Here is a 19,333-nt window from a genome sequence, read left to right as displayed (position 1 = left end):
CTATCAGACATATAAACTTTTTAGGGCATATTCACCATCACGCTAAACACCAACTGCTGAGTTTTCACCAGTGTATGTTGGCTTAAAGGTGTGGGGGGAGCTCTGGGGTAGCAGAAACTGTGCTGAGGTACCAGGTTGTGGCTGCATAAAAAAACCATAATGCTGTTTACAGGGCAAGAGGACTACAAGAGGATCACACAGCCTGAAAGCAGGCAGTGCTGAAGCATGTGTGTCTAGGATGACCCACAGTGTTAGCAATTGTGTGACTCTTCTTAGAGTCTTCCACCTTCGGAATTCATACTGGAAGCAATGAAAGCTCCATTCTGTAGAACCCACAGTGCCAATCACAGGCAGATGGCATATGCCATCTAAAGGGGTGACTCAAATACTGTGACCTCATAGGATTCACCATACTCTATACATCCTTGCACCAGCTTTGTGAATTTGGCCTATTTATTTTAATGGTATTTTACCTTGGGTCTTCAGTCATAGCAACAGTGATAGGGTAGATGGGTATTATTGAGTTGAAAGCACTTTTTTAGTTGGCATTTCTAATTTTTCAGTGATGTAAGTAAGGGCTTTCAGCATGTTAATATTGGCAGCTAATTTGTAATGGGCCAGAAATTACTTCCATCGAAATCAATAAGAGTTTTGCTATTGATTTCTGTGATATCAGGATCAAGTGCAGTATTTGAATTGTAACTGATTGCATGTCAGGCAGAAAGCAGTGAGTGAGGCTGCAGGAATCTGGTGCATGACATGTACTTGCTATGGTTTTGACTGTTTAAAAAAAATGACCTGGCCTTTCCAGAGGAAATAAGTTACTAGCGCGGTCAATGTATAATTATTAGTGCTCTCACTTGAGTTCAGCAAAGTCTTGAAATACTTTTCCTGTTATGAAGTTAGACTGACTTAGTTGTCTTTTCATGCACGTATGAAATCAGTGGGAGGTTCTGCTTTTGTAAGAGCTGCAGGATTACATTATATTGGAAAGGCCAATTAATCCACTGAGGTTTAATTTTTAGTTAAAAGCCAATTGGACTATTCAGAGACTGCAGCTTTAAAAATAAACCAACTGAAACATCACCAGCAAAACACATTACCCCTATTAATTAATAAATTGCTATTAATAAAGATTTAGTGGCTGAAAATATCCCAAAGAATTATATATTTTAATATGTCCATGTGTATTCGCAGCAGCTCTCTTTGTTGAAGGTTTCTGCACCAGATTATTACTCCCTTACATAGTAGTAAAATCATGTAGTATTGTATGTGGTATTAAAAGTGCCCTATGAATAAAAATATAACATACGGATTTGTCTTCGGCTTGGGATGCATAATTTGTAGTACGGTCAGTTACCTGATTGTAGCGCTGCAGCAGTGGGGACTGTTGCTTACATGAGTAAACCATCTCAGTAGGAATTGGCTCTGATTTGCACATTGATTAGAAAAGGCCTGATACCTAGACTCTTATTTAGAGCAATATATCAACTCTGTCCACTCGAGTGTCTGAGTATTGCCCATGCCAACTTCAGTCGAAATTTTATATGTACTAGAGGGGGAGCATATTGTGGAGAGTAATAAGTCTGTAAGAAGCTGTGCAGGGCTCATTGTTTTTATTTTCTGATCCATGGTTCAGAACCAGCACTCTAAAAGTTTACTTGCCACAAAAACATATTTACTGGTTTGCCAAATACCAACATTTTCCATGTGATTTTAACTGCCAAATATCTGCCAAACTGCTGTAGAAAACAATGATTTATAGGGATTTTTAAAACAGGGAGTCCAGGTTTTAGTCAGGCATAAAGAATTGATTTATAGCTCCAACAGTTCTCAAGATGTCAGTCACTAAAATCATTTTGGAATTTAAGCAGGAAGGAAAAGCAAAACGGTAGTATAAAGGATGTGGTTTTGTGGTCTGAAATCCCACAAACCTGCCAGGGTTAGAAACCAAATAGTTTATAGTATACCATTTAAAAATTGGAATTTTCAACTTCCAGGTGGCAAGAAGATTTTTGTTTCAATCATCATGGGTTGTGAGAGATGAGATTTCACAATGATGTGAAACCTGCATTTGATCAGGACATGCAGGTGAACCAATGACAGATGTGGGATGAGTTTTAAAGGGCAGACCACAACTTGATTTAACAATGCGGAGGGGTGTTATGTGCCCCACCCCCCATTCTCACATACCAGGCATTTAATTGGGTCCTCGTGAGTTACAGGGCTCCTACCATATAACCAGTAACCCAGGGAATACCCCTTGGCCTATGCCTAGGACTCAGATCACTTCTGAATCCATTCCATCGCTCCACGTCTGCCCCACCTTCCACCCATCCAAGTGGAGGGGTAGTAAAGGATCCAACGGGGGGACCTCAGTCTGCAAAGACTTCAGGTCTCCTTTTTCTCCCATAGGTAAAAGGACATAAGGCCGGGTCTCATTTACTCCTTGGCAATGCTCCCTTTTAGCCTTATCTGCACTGGAACACTGCCTACAAGTAGAGATGAGCTAAGCAGTCCTTCCTAATATGAACCTTCTAAGTCTTAATGCTGTATCCTGACTGTGATGATGTGTCCTGACCATGATGTTGTGAGGAAGGCAGGAAAAAAACCCCACCAGACCTCGTGCCAATTTGGTTCAATAGGAAAAATTCCCTCTTGATCCCAAAACAGGCAGTTGGTCAGACCTGTAGCATCCTAAAAACTGCAGCAGCTACACTGCAGCTAAGGAGAAGGGAGTACTGGGTAAGTAGCAGGAGCAAGAGACTTTTGAAAAGCCTGCAAGAGTTTAAGTAAGTGTGGGAGGGGGGCACAAAAGCTGATTGGCTAGCCTGTTACCCCATCCCCAGCCAATGGGAAGGAGGCTGTTTGGGGTGGGGCAACCCCCCTCTCCAGCCAGATATGTGCTCCTGCATTCACTACTCCCCCTCTCCTCCCAGGCACTGTGTACATCACCTGTGGTCCATTCAGGATCCCTCTTCTGTTGATTGTGGGGTATGGGCATGGTTCCTGGGTCTAGCATTGCTATTTTGGCACTGGTCCTGGATTTAATAAAGCAAGTCCCAGACCTTGACCAGTGTAATTTCTAGTCATGGCCGTCACATCTTATCTCATGTCTCTGTGCACTTTGAGGGCCATACAGCATCCTCCAGAGGCAATTGCATTGTTTTCTTTGTTTTTCCACCTATATCCGTAAATCTTTATTGGTTTCCTCCTCCTCCTCTGCTTTGCAGGAAATAGGTTGTAGTCTGTAGAACTGAGTCTGTAGAACTGAGAGGAAATTGCTGTATAGTTTTTGATGCCAGACAAACTTGGGTCAAACCTGTCTTTACTGAAAATTTTTATACTTTTAAAAATTAAAGAGCCTGATGTGCCTCTCAGTCAGTTTTACATCAGTGTATTGCCGTTGATTTCAATAGGGAACTCCTGATTTTACATGTTTTTTTTGGAATGTCACCTTTCAAGTCCCTGACTGCCCATCCTGCCTAAAACTGAACTGGCTGGCACTTTGTGCGCTGTTGCTCCCTGATAGTTTTCAAATTCAGCAATCAGCTGCTGAGATGAGGCTACATTTACCAACTTGACTAATATTTAGTACTATCCAATTAGGCAGATTGGTCTGCTAAGTGGTGAATTTGTGCGTGAGCCCTCTCCTCAAAAGCAGCTTGAAAAGCAAGGTGTCTGCAGAACACACTGAAAATGTTTCCATAGCTGAGATAGATTTTTCTCTTGGATAAAACAAAAAGGTATGGAACCACCATCCAAAGCTGTGGGTATTTTGGTAGAAACTGAAGTAAAAAATGTGTGTGTTATAGGTACAGTAATTTAGTATCCTTTTATTAATTAATCATGGAATCAATAAGTTGTTATAGTTTCAAAAGAAAAACATGCACAGCCTTCACTGACAGTGTCTTACTGTCAGGCCAAGTCCTGATTTATTACAACTGGTGATAAATGGTCCCTTATTAACTTCATTTTATTGATAGGTATTATTCATATGACTTACAGTATATTGGGTCTTGCAAGTTTGTTTATGTCTCCACATATGTCTCAGCACTCAGTCACACTCCTTTGACCTAATTGAGAATGTTCTGAATGCAAATATGGTGGCTATGACCGATTATTGTCATCGGTGGCACCTTGATACCAAGTGGAAGTAAGACTGTATCAAGTGTCTTCCACTTGCATCATGCACAAGTGGGCAGAGAGCTGAACATAGTTGTCAGTGGTCAGAGAATAAAGCATGATTCCTACCTAGTCAGTCTTGGTGTCACGTTGGATAGAACTCTCGCATAGTGTGACCATCCTACAAAGACAGCAACTAACGTCAAAATGTGCAACAACCAGCTCGGAAAACTGGCTGGAACGACATGGGGTGCCAATGCCCAAACTTTACGCACTCCAGCCTTGGCACTCTGTTATTCAGTGGCCGAGTAGTACACTCCAGTATGGGCTCACTCGTCTCACACAATGATGATCAATTTACAACTAAATTCCACCATGCGTATTACTTCAGGCAAACTTAAATCTATTGCTCTACCATGGTTACTGGTTCTCTGCAATATTGCTCCGCCCAGTGTTTGCAGAGAGGAAAGCGTAGCAAAGCTTGTGACCAAATTGCTTGATATGCCACATCTGCCATTAGTTAAAAACTCATTTAATCCACCACATGGTCATCTGCCCTCATGCCGCCTGCTGTGGATAAGTTTACTGGGTGAGGGATTTACAGTAGAGGATCAATGGCAAGCTTTATGGTCTGCAGAGAAAATGACAGATAATCATTTTCTCTTGGACCCCACTCAACGTCAACGTGGATTTGATTTACTGCAAAGGCAATGGAGCCTTCTGAACCGGTTTTGTACCAGACATAGAATTTGTGCTGCAGCAGAATTTCGGTGACGTTTCAGAGACAGTCCACTATGTCAATGTGGGCAGCCACAAACCATGACACCTATTGTTGAGGACTCCAAAATGACTCAACTTCCTGGAGGTCTTCGTGCCTTGAACATCACTGATAAGAACGCTGTGGCTTGGCTCATCCGGATTCCATATGCCAAATAAATAATTGATAGGCATTATTTATCTATTTATTTTTCTACCATATTGGAAGTAGCATAGTAGAATGATAGAGAATATCTGAGAAAATGAAGGCATTGTTTGAATGTAAATGTGTAATGTCTTTTTACACGAGAAGTTTTAGACCTTATTTAATATACCATAATTACATAAATTCCATCCCAGTCCCAAAATCTTCTCACCTTGTATACCTTTCAAATTCTGTCACTGTATATCAGGAACAGAATCCTAATGCAGTTTGAAAATAGAAATCAATCCTATCCAAGGGCCAGGAATCCTTGTTTTTAAATGGCATAAATCATTGTTTTCTGCTGAGAATAATAGAACATCAGGGTTGGAAGGGACCTCAGGAGGTCATCTAACCGACCCCCTGCTCAAAGCAGGACCAATCCCCAACTAAATCATCCCAGCCAGGGCTTTGTCAAGCCTGACCTTAAAAACCTCTAGGGAAAGAGATTCCACCACCTCCTTAGGTAACCCATTCCAGTGCTTCACCACCCTCTTAGTGAAAAAGTTTTTCTTAATATCCAACCTAAACCTACCCACTGCAACTTGAGACCATTATTCCTTGCTTCTCACAGCTTGTCCAGATGCTGGTTTCTAAAATCATGTGGGAAAGATGGTAGTTTGACAAACCAGTAAATACGTTTTTGTGGTACGTAAATTTTTCCCAGTTTTTTTTTCTGAACCATGGATCAGAAATAGAAATTGCCAAGCTCCGCACAGCTTTTTGCATACTTATCATCTTCCATAGTGTGCTCCTCCCACATACACATTTTTGTTTAAAGTTGACATGGACAATCATCAATCACAGAGCTAGATTCCTATACCAATGAATGAATTATGCTGATGTCTAAATATGGATCTTCTCTTGGAGGGTGGGGTGGACTACAAGGTCTTTCCAATTTGTATTTCGTTATGAAAATAATAATGAAAGGCTTTCTGTTGCACCCACAGCACTTAAGGTGCAGCACTACAGAGTATTTAAAGATGAATGAAACTATGCCGTAGTTAATGCCGTCAGTCATTTCATTACAAAGCATACTACTCTATATTTATAAACTGCCTTTATATGTCCTTCTGCAAAAATGTAAAAAGGAAGTTATTATCCTACATAAGGAAAATCCTGGAAGTAGTACACTGTATATCTGGCTGGACTGCACACTGGAGTCTGTGTGGAATCAGGGGAGAAATCCTTTCCCTGGGCTCTGGCATGGCTGCTGCTATATTCTGGCTTCTCCATCTGTAAAGTGGTGGTAATTATGTTTACTATAAGCAAAATCTGAAAATATGTAGGATTTGAGATGGTCCGCAGTGCCATGCTCGGGTAGCAAGTAGGTAGCTACTACTATTCTCATTTGCAGTTGATTGAGCATTAATGTGTTGCTAGAGCTGTGCAAGTAACTGATTTTTTTGGCTTGTTGCAATTTTGAGAAATCAGGAAAAAAATTCTTTTGGATCAACCCAAAACTGAAATTTTTCAGAATTTTTGGCCAAAAATGGTTTTGGGTTGAACAAAATGTCTTGTTTTGATTTCGGGCATGCTTAGTGTTTTTTAATAAAAGCAAAGGAAATTTTGAACTGAAGGGCTAGATTCACCAAGGGGCTTAGGCACTGCTCACAAAACAGAGGAGATGGTGGGGATAGCGGTGCCCTCCTTGTACCTAATAGCTCATTGGCTAAGGCACTCACCTTGGAAATGGGAGACCCAGGTTTGAGACCCTGCTCTGAAGAAGGGATCTGATCCCCCGGTGAATGCCCTAGCCACCAGGTTGTAGGCTATTCTGGCCTGAGTTTCTCTGTTTCTCCTATTGAAGCCGTTCCAGTATGTGTAAATAATAAAATATTCATTGAAGTAGGGACTAGAAACCAAGTGTCCCTGCTCCTGGTGATTGCCCTACCCACTAGGCTCCACTGCCTCTTCCATTTTATCAATGGCATGTAAATCTCTTCTTGAATCATGCCTGAAAAATCAAAATGTTTCATTTGGAAAGTGTCAAAATGAAATGTTTCAACATTTGTGGGGAAATGTTTATTTTTTTGACTGAAACCGTTTGGCGTAATTGGCAAAATGTGTTGGTCAAGCTGAATCTTCATTTTTTGGAGGAAAAAAAAAGTTTTTGGCCAAAAAATGTCACTCAGCTGTATTTGTTGCTCACTAATTTCCGTTTGACAAATGTCGTGAAATCACGTAGTTTGGCAGAGAGCTTCTGCATACAAATGCAGATTTTTGAATGAATGCAGAAATGTTGTCTTAAATGTTCTGGGCATAACTAATAATAGTCTCTTTAAAATGTGATGTTTAATGACTAGGCTTAGCTATTTTTATGGCAGAATAGAGAAGAGAAAAGGAAGTGGTATGAAAAAATAAATTCTGTATTTTCCCATAATATTTCATTCCAGAGCAACGACATTCTACACTTGATGTCCTCAAGAAATACCCAAATCCACCTACCTTCTTTGCTGCACCCACACGTACTGCCATGCTGGATGGAAGTGATGAAGTGTATGCAAATTGCATGGTAGTGGATCAAGTAAGATAGTCTTGCATCTTTGTGCTCTCAGTACACCGCTGTTCATTGTCTCCTGGTAAAATATATTATTTGAATTTTAGTAAAATGTGGGTCAGTCGGTAGAGCCGTCCAGTGTTTTATGTTTATAAATATTACATAGGTTTATTAGGGCTGTTGATTAATTGCAGTTCATTCACACGATTAACTCAAAAAAATGAATCACGATTAAAAAATTAATTGTGATTTATCACAGATTTAGTCGCAGTGTTAAACAATAAAATACCAGTTGAAATTTATTAAATATTTTGGATGTTTTTCTACATTTTCAAATATCTCAATTTCAGTTACAACACAGAATAACAAGTGTACAGAGCTCACTTTATATTATTTTTATTACAAATATTTGCACTGTAAAAATGATAAAAAGACAGTATTTTTCAGTTCACCTCATGCAAGTACTGTAGTGCAATCTCTTTATCGTGAAAGTGCAACTTACAAATGTCGATTTTTTTGTTGTTACATAACTGCACTCAAAAACAAACAGGATGGATTTGATTTAAATCAAATGGATTTAAATCACTAGTCAGGAAGACTCAATTTAATCATCGATTTCTACAGAAAAGTGCATTCTTGTTGGTTGTTACAACTGTAATATATATTCTTCAGAACTCATAGATAGAGATAGGTTTCATTTTTAGAAGGTACACACTATACATTTTTAAAGTGATTTATTTTGAAAACTTTTCAGTTTAGTTTTACAGCTATATCAGAAAATGAATGATTGTTTGGTCATTTCATTTACCAAAGGTAACTGAAGCAGATATTTATGAAGTCACTGGGAGGTGAACTATCTCCAATTCAACAGGTTAATCATTAATATTTGGAGGATTTTCTTGCCATGCTGTATTAGGAGGAGAACATCACCAGACAGACATTTAAATTGTTTTATTTAATTAAAACAGCAACATTATGTATTCTGAATTTTTTTCTTCAACAGCAAACATAATATTTTTAACAAAACAAGCGTATGAATTTTTGAATTTAAACATTCAAGTTTTTTAAAATCAGGTTTCTTTTTGTTAAAATTGTTTTTAACTAAAATAGTTAAATGAAATATTTAAAAAAAAATTAAATGGACTATGTCAGCCAGGTCAACATGAGAAACTTAAAATATTGGCTTCTGCAGCTAACTCAGTCGTCTTCACCTTCATTTTCCGGTTTGTTCATAATCTGGAAAAGAAAAACAAGCTTTCCTGCTTTTTCAGGTCCCAAATGGTTTCTCAATTTGGAATGAATTAGTCCAAAGAAAGAAAATATTCTTTCTACACCGGCAGAAGAAGCTATTGCTGTTAAAAGTGAGATTATCACTTCAACAGTCTCTGAATCCAAGTGCTTAAGTGACTTCCACCAGTTCACTGGTGTGACTTTCTTTAAAACATCATCAGCAAACATATATTTCTTAAATGGTTCACCCTTAGCTCTGAAGTTTATTATAGTTGGCATTATGGAGGGATGATTGCTGGATGTCCATGTCATAGCCAACTCCTCTTCTTCAGCAGTTAAGGTTTGATCCTGGTACCGAGTATTGAGAATATTTGCAATGAGCTGGAGATAGTGCTTGTCCCATAATTTTTTTAAATACTTGTAATTTAAATCTGTCTTTGCATATTTCTCTTTTTAAGATCTCACTCAGTTCCTTCCAAATTTCAACAGCGTCAGCGATAAAACAGCTATTTCCCTGCATTTTGTTCAAGGCTCCAGAAATAGGATTCAGGGTTCTCAGCATGTGTTCAACTTGTCTCTTAAGCCCAATGTTGAGAACTTTGGCTGTGACAGTGCCATCTATCTTTTCACTATTTTGTTCACAAACTGTCATCAGATTAGGCCAGTTCTTGATATAGTGCTCAAAACAGTCCACTACTGAGTTCCATCACACGTCTTGTGGGAGAGTTAGCTTGGTTCCTCCCACTTTTTTCAGAGCAGCTGCTGCAAAGTGGTTGTTACAGAAGTATTTTGCAATTTCAACAACATTAGCCTCTATTTCTGAAACACTGAAGTCTTCGGCTAGGAGGTGCATCAAATGAGCACTGCAAGCATATGTTATTAGCTTGGGACTCTCTTCACTCTCTTCTAAATAATTTCTTCTCATCTTGGATACATTTGCAGCATTGTCTGTGACCAAGCTGTGTATTAGACATTTGAATTTTTTTCCCCACAGTTTGTTGTAGCTTTTACTGCTACTTCTTGTAAGTATTCTGCTGTGTGTGCATTTCCTGATGTATCAATTGTTCCTGTAAGGAAGACATTCCCTTCTTCTGTTGTCACACAAGCACATACAATAGGATCACTGTGGACATTGCTCCACCCATCAAGACTCAGGTTAACAATTTCACTCTCTAGACCTTTTGCACACTGCTCAATTTCTCTTTCATACACTATATCCAGCAATTTGCCTGCGACATCTGTTCTGTTGGTGGACTGTATCCTGGTCTTAATGACTGGACCATGTTAGTGAAATGTGGGTTCTCAATCATACAGAAAGGAGAGTTTGTTGCATAAACAAACTGGGCAGTTTTTTCATCAATTACCTCTTTTTGTAATCTGCTGGTTCTTATCACAAACTTATCTATGGTTGTTTCTGGAAGATGGAGATTTTTTTCTTTTTGCTACAGGTCATATATACTGTGGCTATGTGAGATACATGATGTGACTGAAACACTATCATTGGCAGATAACTCTGAAACTGTAGATGATGGGGATCTTGAAGGTGGATAGTCTTCTGAATCCTGTATGTTGAGGATGGATTCTCCTAAACAAAATAAGTCAGTGCAGTTATTTAATTATTATTACCATATTGCTCATTTAGTATTACTCTGTGCATTCACTGACATGCTGTACTACTTTAAAGGTGAATTTGTAACAGGAAGATCTGCCTGTTTCAGCTATTTATTTTTTATCACAACTGCATCTAAAATGACAGTATCATAGAGTAACAACTATATTTTTTGCTCAAACATGAGAATTCAAGAATAGTCCTGAAGGAAGACAGGCAGTCCTTAAGAAAGAAGGTTGAAATAAAAAAATTTACCAACCTGAAGATCCTGCATGTTCAGACATGTTCCTTTCATCATCTTCAACGCAGCTTCCTCCTGAGAAGGAACACTTCTCATGATGTCATTTCATTCGGGCCTTGCATTTCTTTGTTGCACTGTTGCATTTTGCACGCATGCCTGTCTTACCCACAGGTAGAGGAACTTCATTAAAATATTCCCAAACTGGGTCTCTTTTACGGCCTGCTGCCATTATAGGTTTTCCCTTCTAGTGAGAGAATTGTATGATAGATCTCAAATCAATGAAGGCTGCGCTCAGAAAGACATCAAGACTTCTGGAATATGTGGCTCAAACAGTTTCACTTTTGTTTCTACTGCCTGTCCCTCCCTTCTCACATTTATCTCCAGACTTCTTCTCCTTGTCCAGATCTATTCCGCCCCTAACAATCTTCTATTCATTGAACTTTTTGAGACTTTGCACTTTTAAAGAGAGGTAAGGGATTGACTCTGTGTACACAAATTTGCAGAGGGACAATAGGGTTCAAAGGTCTGTTGTTTCTCACTTCTATGTATTATTTACTTATTTATATATTTAAACACATTTTTGCTGTTAACAAGCATGTTATCTCTGGAGACACACATCCACAGTTTGAGAACTTCAAAATTAAGCATCTCTGATAGTATCTTCTAGACTGAGCACTGAGTCCCATTGGGTAGATAGAAAGATTAATCTAAATAACCTATACAGGAGCCCTTGGAACCCCATAAGATTGGGTCCCTAATTCTTGAACTATTGGAACTCATTTAAAAAACTTTTCTTAAACATTACATGACTATATTGTCTCGTATTATAGAATTAGAATTTATAATCCCTATTCCATGATGAGATATCTTTGAGCTATAATGTATCTTAATTAAAACTATCTTTAGATAAGTTTTTTCCTCAAAAATCATTTGATCAAAAAAATCCGATTTAAATAAAAAATCTATTTTTTTAAAATCATAGAATTTTATCCACCCTGAAAACAAAACAGTGTAAAACTTTAGTGTCTACAAGTCCACTCAGTCCTCCTTCTTGTTCAGCCAATTGCTCAGACAAACAAGTTTGTTTACATTTATGGGAGATAATGCTGCCCGCTTCTTATTTACATTCACCTGAAAGTGAGAACTGGCATTCGTATGGCACTTTTGTAGCCGGCATTACAAGGTATGTACATGCCAGATATGCTAAACATTTGTATGCCCCTTCATGCTTTGGCGACCATTTGGAGGGCATTCTTCCACGCTGATGATGCTCGTTAAAAAATAATGTTTATTAAATTTGTGACTGAACTCCTTGGGGGACAATTGTAAGTCTCCTGCTCTGTGTGTTACCCGCATTCTGCCATATATTTGATGTTATAGCAGTCTCGGATGATGACCCAGCATATTGTTCATTTTAAGAACACTTTCACTGCAGATTTGACAAAATGCAAAGAAGGTACTAATATGAGATTTCTAAAGCTAGCTACAGCACTCAACCCAAGGTTTATGAATCTGAAATGCCTTCCAAAATCTGAGAGGAATGAGGTGTGGAGCATGCTTTCAGAAGTCTTAAAAGAGCAACACTCTGATGCAGAAACTACAGAATCCGAACTATCAAAAAAGAAATCAACTTTCCGCTGATGGCATCTGACTGCACTGCTTTGGATCATTATCAAGCGGAACCCGTCATCAGTATGGACGCGTGTCCTCTGGAATGGTGGTTGAAGCATGAAGGGACATATGAATCTTTAGTGCATCTGGCATGTAAATATCTTGCGACGCCAGCTACAATAGTGCCATGCAAACGCCTGTTCTCACTTTCAGGTGATGTTGTAAACAAGAAGCGGGCAGCATTGTCTCCTGCACATGTAAGCAAACTTGTTTGTCTGAGTGACTGGCTGAACAAGAAGTAGGACTGGGTGGACTTGTAGGCTCCAAAGTTTGACATTGTTCTATTTTTGAACACAGTTATTTTTTTGTGCCTAATTCTACATTTGTAAGTTCAATTTTCATGATAAAGAGATTGCACTAAATTACTTGTATTAAGTTAATTGAAAAATACAATTTTTTATTTTTACAGTGCAAATATTTATAATAAAAATAAATATAAAGTGAGCACTGTACACTTTGTATTCTGTGTTGAAATTGAAATCAATATATTTGAAAATGTGGAAAACATCAACAAGTATTTAAATAAATGGTATTCTATTATTGTTTAATAGTGTGATTAATTTGCATGATTAATTTTTTTAATCGTGCGATTAATTTTTATGTAATAACTGCAACTTTGTTCCCTTGTCTGTCATTCTTGATTCATTTATTAGATGCTTTTAATAAGCAAAATAAGTTATGAAAATGTCAATCTTTTTTTTGTTTTAGTTTTCTATGAGCTGAACAGCTCCACTTCTTTGATTATTTGCACTTAAATTCCCTCTTATCTAAAACAGGGTCATGTTTCCTGATGTTTGTTAATTAACAAGTCCCTCAATTATCAATTCAACAGGAGTAAAAAATAAGTGACCAGACAAACCAATGTCCAATTATTGTTATAGGGTACCACAAAGTTGGAAGTGCTTTCTGCCAGATGTGATGTAAAACTGAGGTTCTGGCCACTTGTGATTATTAATTGTGCTATATTACTTATCACAAGCAGACTAGCTCCAGTAGATTCTGGCCAAACTAATTTTGGGTAATTGCATCCTACCTATCTAAATTTTCCCCACAATCTCAATTCAAAGTGCTGTTCTTCCTCACTTCTTATCCTACTGTAAACTGTTGTGGGTAGATGCTATGTATTGTAAAACACCTGCCAACTTCCAGCGAGAGGTGGCTGCATTTCAGTGGTGGTAGAAGTGATTCTTGTGCAGTAGAACCTCAGTTACAAACACCAGAGTTACGAACTGACCAGTCAGCCACATACCTCATTTGAAACCGAAATACACAATCAGGCGGCAGCAGAGACCTTCCGCTCCCCCAAAAAGAAAAATACAATACAGTACCTTATTAAACGTAAACTACTAAAAAAAAAAACGGAAAGGAGAATTTTTCTTCTGCATAGTAAAGTTTCAAAACTGGATTAATTCAATGTTCAGTTGTAAACTTTTGAAAGAACAACCATAACGTTTTGTTTAGAGTTATGAACATTTCAGAGATACAAACAACCTCCATTCCCGAGGAGTTCACAACTCTGAGGTTCTGTTATATATATATATAGTGTGACAAAGTTCCTCCTCTGCCTTGGTGGGTCCTGCGCTTATTGGTGGGTTTGCTCGCCTCAGAGGTTCACGGCAGCCCTCAGTTTTGCCACTTTAGTGGCTCAAATCTGCCATTCACTCAGTTAGCCTCATCACTGGCCAGCATGGGGAAAAGGAAGAAGAACAATCCCCGCAGTCTCTGCTGATCCACCTAGTGGATCGGGGAACAGGCTAGAGACCTTCCCCTCTGGTGGAACCCACAGTCCAGGTCAACTCCTCTGGTATCAAGTAGGGAGTTGGGGGAATGGAGGGATGGGGGGGACCCCGGGCCTGCCCTCTACTCCAGGTTCCAGCCCAGGGCCCTGTGGATTGCAGCTGTCTACAGTGGCTCCTGTAACAGCTGCCTGACAGCTACAACTCCCTGTGCTACTTCCCAATGGCCTCCTCCCAAGACCTTCTTTATTCTCACCACAGGACCTTCCTCCTGATGTCTGATAATGCGTTTACTTCTCAGTCTTCCAATAGTACGCCTTCTCATTCTCAGCTTCTTGCACCTCTTGCTCCCAGCTCCTTGCACGCACACCACAAACTGAAGTGAGCTCCTTTTTAAAACCCAGGTGCCCTGATTAGCCTGCCTTGATTGATTCTAGCAGCTTCTTGATTGGCTGCAGGTGTTCTAATCAGCCTGTCTTCCTTAATCGTTTCCAGAAAGTTCCTGATTGTTCTGGAACCTTCCCTGTTACCTTACTCAGGGAAAAGGGACCTACTTAACCTGGGGCTAATATATCTGCCTTCTATCACTCTCCTGTAGCCATCTGGCCTGACCGTGTCACAATAGATATAGATATATGTTATAAAATAGTTTGGGATCCTTCAGGATGAAAGGCAGTATATAAATGTAAGAAATTATTTTATACTGTTAAGTGAAAATCTTGGAAGAAGGCAGAGATATTGAAAGTGCATCTTCATATTCTTTTCCCTCTCATTGAAAAAGTCACCCATCGCATTAAGAGCTGATATTGTTCTTTGTTCTTTGTTCGACACAAAGCATGTAGTTAGGGCCAAATTTTCTTAACTGAAAGTCAGTCATGACCTAAAAAGTCCAATAACACCCCTTTGATCGCCACAATTCTGCATAAAACTACCACTTTTATGTGTGCAAACTGAATAATGGCACATGCAAATGGCTACTTAGGTGTGTGAACAGCCATCTGTATCTGTATTTATCCAAGCTGCACATATACTCATGACCTGGAGACCTGAAAAACCATATTAGTTTGTCTCCAATTTCTATGCCCCAGAAAAGTAATAAAGGAAAAAACGGTGGTACAGAGAAGTGTAGTTTGAAGAAAGATCACTATTCTCTAGCGATACATCGTTATTTACTTTTCAGTATTATTAATACATATCTATCTCGTGCTCCAGATTGGAGATTTGGATGTTAACTACATTAACGTAGACAGTGTCACCACTGAAATAGGCACGGATCAGACCCACTCATCCCCGACACCCAAGGGCTCATCATCTGCCTCACTTAAGGAAAGCAACCAATATATTTATGCAGAAAATGAAGATAACCAAATGGTAATGAATAACATAGACAACGTAAGCACGCAGCCTTTCACTTCACCTTCAAATCTGTATGCAGCAGGTTCATATCTACCACTCAAGTCTCGTGGATTTAATAAGGAACGAAATCAACTTTATGCTGACATGAAAAAAAGAAGGTATGGAGTTGTTTTGATGGTATTGTCAGGAAAAGACTAACATTTAGTAATATGTTTATATACACACACACACACACACAAATGGCATTGCATGGAACTATACTGTGAGGGTGGGTTTTCGTGACTTTGAGAAGAAGTGTGTGGAGTAGCTGGAAGCACAGTGCCAGGCCTGGTAACAACGTGCAGCTCAATCAGAACAGCTAGGCAAATAGCTCTGTGGCCAGTGATATAATTGGTCTATGGAGTCACATGAAGACCCATTAATACAAACTATGATTGTTGACGTCATCCTCGAAATCAAGGTAATCAGCATCACGTTTTGTGTATATGTGTGTGTATATATACACACACTAAGTATATTTTAGTTCAGAAAAATAAAACAAAACCTGGAATATTAACATCTCTACTGAGAGAAAGTCTGAAGTATCTTAAAAAAACTGTCCCCTAGTCACTTATATCCCAAATTTTATGTGGTGCTTTATTTAGTTCTGTATTTTTATAAATTGGTTATAAAGGGTTCTTTTGGGGTTTTTTCTGTTTTTCTTTGGCTTTTGTTTCTTACAAACTGTAAGTGGTTTCTAAGCGACTTCATACTTTTTGGTGTAAATTGTGGTAGGTGCTGCAAAGTGTGACACTTGCTAGAAAAACAGAACCAGGCAACTATTAATTTTGTGAATTTTCACTGAGAAATTTGTCAGAACATCATAAACCGTGAAAGTGAAGCATAAGCCAATTTATAACTGTTGTTCTCCACTGAGGGCATGTTCCAAACAGACCCTAAAGGGATTGTACATTCCTGAATGCATATGACTTTTGCAGATTGACAGTCACCGTGCTACACTAATACCATGAACCCAAATCTCTGGTGTGTTTGGCCTACTTTGTGCTGCTCCACTGGTAAAAAGCAGCCCAAACTCAGCAGGTCCAGCCACTGGAGGTTTCTCCCACAGGCAGCTCTATGTTATGCTGGGAATAGGACCTGCTCCAGGATTGGGGAACACAAATATGGTTTAAAGCTACCTTTACACACACACCACATTCTTTCTGAGCTGTGCTTGGTGTTCCCCAGCTGCAGGAACTGGAAATAGCTGTCCCCTATTTCAATGTGTACTTCAAAATTATCCCTCCCTAAAACATTCAGTGGGAGTTTTGCCTGAGTACAGATTACAGGATCAGATCAGGTATGAAGTAATGCTATAATACAAATTTGTTGTTAAATAACATCCTCATTCAAGGACCTCAGAGTGCTTGGCAAACATTAATAAATCTTCAACACCTTCATGTAGGTCCTGTCTATATTGGAGAAATTTGTGCCCGTGCAACTCCTATTGTAAATTACTGTAATAAGCCAGGATAGACTAAGTCTTGCTTCACATGGGTGTAATATGTCTACACTAGGCATTTGCATGGTGTAACTTCATCAGCGTGGTTGCAATGGTGATGTTTTTCTAATGTAGACAGGGCCATAGGTAAGTATGGTTATGCCCATTTTACAAATGGGGAAACTGACACACAAATAGCCTAAGTAACTTATTTTTCCAATGTCACATGGCACATTTGTGGCAAATGTGGGGATGGATAATATCCAGAAGTCCAATGATCAAACAGCTTTGGACCTTGTTGAAAAAGGAATCTTTTAATTAGGTGAATTCTAATGCTGTGTTACAATGGAGTTACAATGCTACAATTCTAGCTTGGATCTGTAGTTATTGAGAAATACCATGCATATTCTAAACGTTTTGTCCTGGAAGACTGGAATGTTGTTGCAAGCAGTCAACCATTCACTTCAGTCACATTAATAAAGAAACCATGGGCTTATGTATACAGATAAAGGGACAAAAAGATTGCAGAGCACACCCCTGTGGTGTTGATACTTCTAGGAAATCTCATTGTAATGTTATATGCAAGAACATCTGCAAATCAAACATTCTCTAATTGTGTTCATCTTTGATTTCGTGAGGGTTGGGTTTTTTAAGCTTTGTCATGTTCCTTCATTTTTCTATCTTTTTTAAAAAAAGAAGGATTAATTTATACACCTTAAAATCAGACTTACTCAAAAAGTGGCTTCTAGGAAACTCCTTCAGCATACCAGATGTTGGAGAAAATAGTCTGAGCGTTGCCACATTAGATAGGCTATTCACACTTTTCCTTATCATGCAACTTCTCACTTAAACTTGACTTTGAAGTTCAGAAGCAAAAGAGGAGCAGATATCTAAGACCCTGTTTACTCTACAAATGCATTCAGGTAAGGACCCCTGGTTCTAAGCCACTGGTATCTGGGCCTGGTTACAACATGACCACATTTTAAAGTATCGGCAAGATGCAACTGGAGTAAAGCCATGGGCACGACAAGGGGGGACCACAAAGCTGAGAGAGGACTAGAGCATGACTAACCCAAGCACCATTTACTAGACTGTTCACTTTGCTTGTTGCATTAAGTCTGATAATTAGATTGCTTTACATTCCATACATTTTGTTGTATGCTGTAGTTCTAGTCTTGATGACCTTGAAGTAGACAGTGGAAGTGAAGGGATTTCTGACAGATCCCACGTTCGCTGCCCTTCTCTCAGTTCTTCAGTGACCGTGGCTGGCAGCAGGCATGAATTAGATTCTTCTGAGACAAGCACTGACCTAGATTATAGCATCCACAGGATGGACTCTAACAATCTGCAGTCAAAGGTATTCGGATGTCATTTTGGTTTTGTTTATTTTGCTTTCAACTAAGTTGTTGAAAATATATAAGAATTTGTATTTGAAGGGCCACATTCACCTCTCAATTATATTAGTATAAATTTGGATTAACTCCATAGAAGTCAACAAAACTTATCCCAATTTACACTGGTATAACAGAGAGGAAAATTTTGCTCCGGTATTCTCTATGGCACATGAGGAAGGTTAATGCCTTTGCAAACAAGTATTTTTTTAAAAAGACAGTCATGGAGGAGGGTCTAGTTGGCTGAGTTTTGTACACTGACTAATACAAGCTCCTTTCTCTGCTAATGCTTCCCACAGATATTCTGGCTACTGTAACTTCATTGAACCTTTGGCTATTTCTGGAAACGTCAAACACATACACAGAGTTCTTTTCTCTTTTATTCATAGGCATGAGATTTATTTTTATTTGATCAAACAGATAAAAAGTCCTGGCTGCCACTGGGCTTTACCTGATCTTTCATGTAAGGGGAGAGGGAAAGATGATACCAGAGGAAAAAACTACTAAACCTAAATGCAAGAGAGCTATTTTTAAAAAACACTGGTTTGTTTCTATCAAGCAGTTTAGCAAAATTCTCAGTTGAAGCATAAATGGTTTTCCCCCCAGGTGTTTTCCAACATGCTCAGTAGTATTTATCCTGCAAATCAACATACTGTTTTCACAATATTTTGGAACTCAAGGCTGCTTCAGAAAAGTTTTTTGCAACATGGAACTCTTTGCTGCAAGTGCACGATGGAAATTCCTGTTAGTATTTCTAGGCCAAGTTCATTGTGAGCAATGCATTTGTAAGGCAATGTCAATGCTATCTGTGCCGATGATTTCAAATGACGGCCCTCAGTAGGGGTGAAAAGTAGTTCAGTTTTCATGCAAAAGTGACTCAGTCACATAGTGTCCTCTTTGGAGAAAAGACTGCACTTTATGCTGCATGTAGTCATTGTTGGTGTCATGATGGACGCTTCCATCTGATAGAGCGCAGACCATCACTATTGTTTCTTTCAGAGCTTTAAAGTTGACTTCAGATCTGGAATTGAAACAA

The 19,333-nt window shown here is 38.9% G+C and overlaps 1 protein-coding gene across 7 annotated transcripts in view; it reads left to right on the top strand.

The window, feature by feature from the left end:
* ARHGEF28 (Rho guanine nucleotide exchange factor 28) overlaps window positions 1-19,333 on the top strand; it is a 192,943-nt gene that overhangs the window by 104,538 nt on the left and 69,072 nt on the right. For all 7 annotated transcript variants that reach the window (XM_074952735.1, XM_074952734.1, XM_074952733.1 and 4 more), the window contains 3 exons: window positions 7,480-7,610; window positions 15,283-15,584; window positions 18,074-18,263. In XM_074952735.1, coding sequence (XP_074808836.1) covers window positions 7,480-7,610; window positions 15,283-15,584; window positions 18,074-18,263 — 623 coding nt within the window. The remainder of the gene's footprint in view (window positions 1-7,479; window positions 7,611-15,282; window positions 15,585-18,073; window positions 18,264-19,333) is intronic.

This window comes from Natator depressus, chromosome 5, assembly GCF_965152275.1.
Source record: "Natator depressus isolate rNatDep1 chromosome 5, rNatDep2.hap1, whole genome shotgun sequence".
Classification (NCBI taxonomy): domain Eukaryota; kingdom Metazoa; phylum Chordata; order Testudines; family Cheloniidae; genus Natator; species Natator depressus.
The sequence above is the reverse complement of the archived record's forward strand: the minus strand, read 5'-3'. Positions and strand labels throughout refer to the sequence as shown.